General features: G+C 31.7%; 1 protein-coding gene across 1 annotated transcript in view; it reads left to right on the top strand.

Moving 5' to 3' along the window:
- The first annotated feature begins 223 nt into the window (after window positions 1–223).
- The window catches only part of LOC108687371 (ralA-binding protein 1), a 3,913-nt gene continuing 2,260 nt past the window's right edge, over window positions 224–1,876 (top strand). Inside the window, exons 1-4 of the mRNA XM_018193090.1 lie at window positions 224–274; window positions 710–841; window positions 1,019–1,157; window positions 1,634–1,875. Of these exons, the coding sequence (XP_018048579.1) occupies window positions 757–841; window positions 1,019–1,157; window positions 1,634–1,875 (466 nt within the window). The 5' untranslated portion in view covers window positions 224–274; window positions 710–756. The remainder of the gene's footprint in view (window positions 275–709; window positions 842–1,018; window positions 1,158–1,633; window position 1,876) is intronic.

Below are 1,876 nucleotides of genomic sequence, written 5' to 3'. Positions count from 1 at the left end.
GAGCTATGACAGGAACATATTAGAGTATGCGACGCGAACAAACCTATATTGTCATATGTTCCAATGTGCTCCTGCTATAACTCCTCACTTCAATGAGAACGTTAAAGTGAATAAATGCTATGGCAGGTGCATTTTGGAGCATGTTAGAACCTAAGATTTATTCGCGTCGCATGCTCCAAAATGCTCCTGCCATTTATTCACTTTAACGCGCTCGTTAAAATGAGGAGTTATAGCAGGAACATATTGAAGTATGCTGGAGCATACGATAATATGTGTAAATATATCGTAATATATGTAAATCAATTAAATTACAAAATAGTGACTTTTCCCAAATGAAAATAACATGAAGATATCTTCCCCAAATGATTTCTAATTGATTCCATTCATAAAACACATTAAATAAAATCGTCTGCTAACTTGACGCATATATAATAGAATTTATTAATAACAAGAAAAATTACTATTACTATTACCCAAATACTTTTCCTAAATTTTCCCAAATTATATAATACACACATACGCACACAAACACACACACACACACACATATATGTATGTAACATATATATAATGTATGTAACATATATATATAAACATAAATAAATCAGAAATATTTAATTTGTCTGTTATCTTGTCAGTAGTCCATTATTTCCACCATGGTCAATCCCTTCTACCATGATTCGTAAGTGTCAGTTTGTGTTGGTTTCAGTTCGTTTGCGTGTCAAGTGCACATCAGTGCACATAAATTAAAGTAGAATGGACTTTGAAAGTCCTGACGTTGAAAAGGAATTTCCCGGATTGTATGCCTCTGAATCGGCGAGGAAAAGTAATGAAAGCGATTGTACGTAATGATTACTGTTATGTTATATTTATGTTTCGCATGATTAGATATTGTGCACGAGAAATAGAGGGGTTATGTGATCTGTCAAAATCTAATCGCAGATTATATATTTGCTTTTTTTGCTGTCATTTCATTGTCAGAGATATTTATCTTGTATCATTTATTTTTATACTGCAGTTAGTGACGAGGGCAGCCACGACAAGCATTCCAAGAAGGAGCTTTTGGGTGGAAAACGTAAGGACAAAAAGGACAGAAAGGACAGGGGTTACGCGACCCTAGAGGGTGAGAGTTCGCCGGACGAGGATCAGGAAACAAAGTAATATTCGCTCCGAAATTTATGCGATTTCTCTTTTTTATATTGCTGCTTGACATACATTTACTAATGTAACTAATGTAGTTAATTAGTGAGTGTGGTTAACAGATCTTCTTATCTGAAAATTAACGAAAACTTATGAATAAGGTTACACTATTAATACTTGATAATTATAATTAATGGCCATCCATTCACAATTGTTTTATATTTCTTATTAGTATATTTCTTATTAGTACTGAACTTTCTCTTGCACTGAGCCTGATTTTGAATTTATAAATGGAAAGCAGACTTATTTTAAATGTTTATGATTAGATATTATTGCTTATACTAATTCTGATTTGTTCAGTGAACATTTTATTATAAAAGTCTTTATTATGTATATATAAAATAATAATTAATCACAAATTTGTTCTTAAAATAATTATACTTTTTTGAATGTCCTATATAATATTGAGTGTAATATGTGATTTATTACATAGAAGTCCTTCAAAATCAAAAAAGACCAAAGCTTTTAAATTCCCAACTAAAAAAGAGAAGCGGGAAAAATCACGAGAGAAGGAGGCAAAAGAAAAAGATTTTGAAAAGGAGAAGGATAAAAAAAAGAAGGAAAAGGATGAGAAGGATGTAGACAAGGAAAAGCGGAAAGACAAGGATAAAGATAAATCCAAACAAAAATTAAAGGATCGGAAAAAAGGAAAACATGAAGGTTTGGATATTGGTGG

This window comes from Atta colombica, unplaced genomic scaffold (genome assembly GCF_001594045.1).
Source record: "Atta colombica isolate Treedump-2 unplaced genomic scaffold, Acol1.0 scaffold205, whole genome shotgun sequence".
NCBI lineage: Eukaryota > Metazoa > Arthropoda > Insecta > Hymenoptera > Formicidae > Atta > Atta colombica.
The sequence above is the reverse complement of the archived record's forward strand: the minus strand, read 5'-3'. Positions and strand labels throughout refer to the sequence as shown.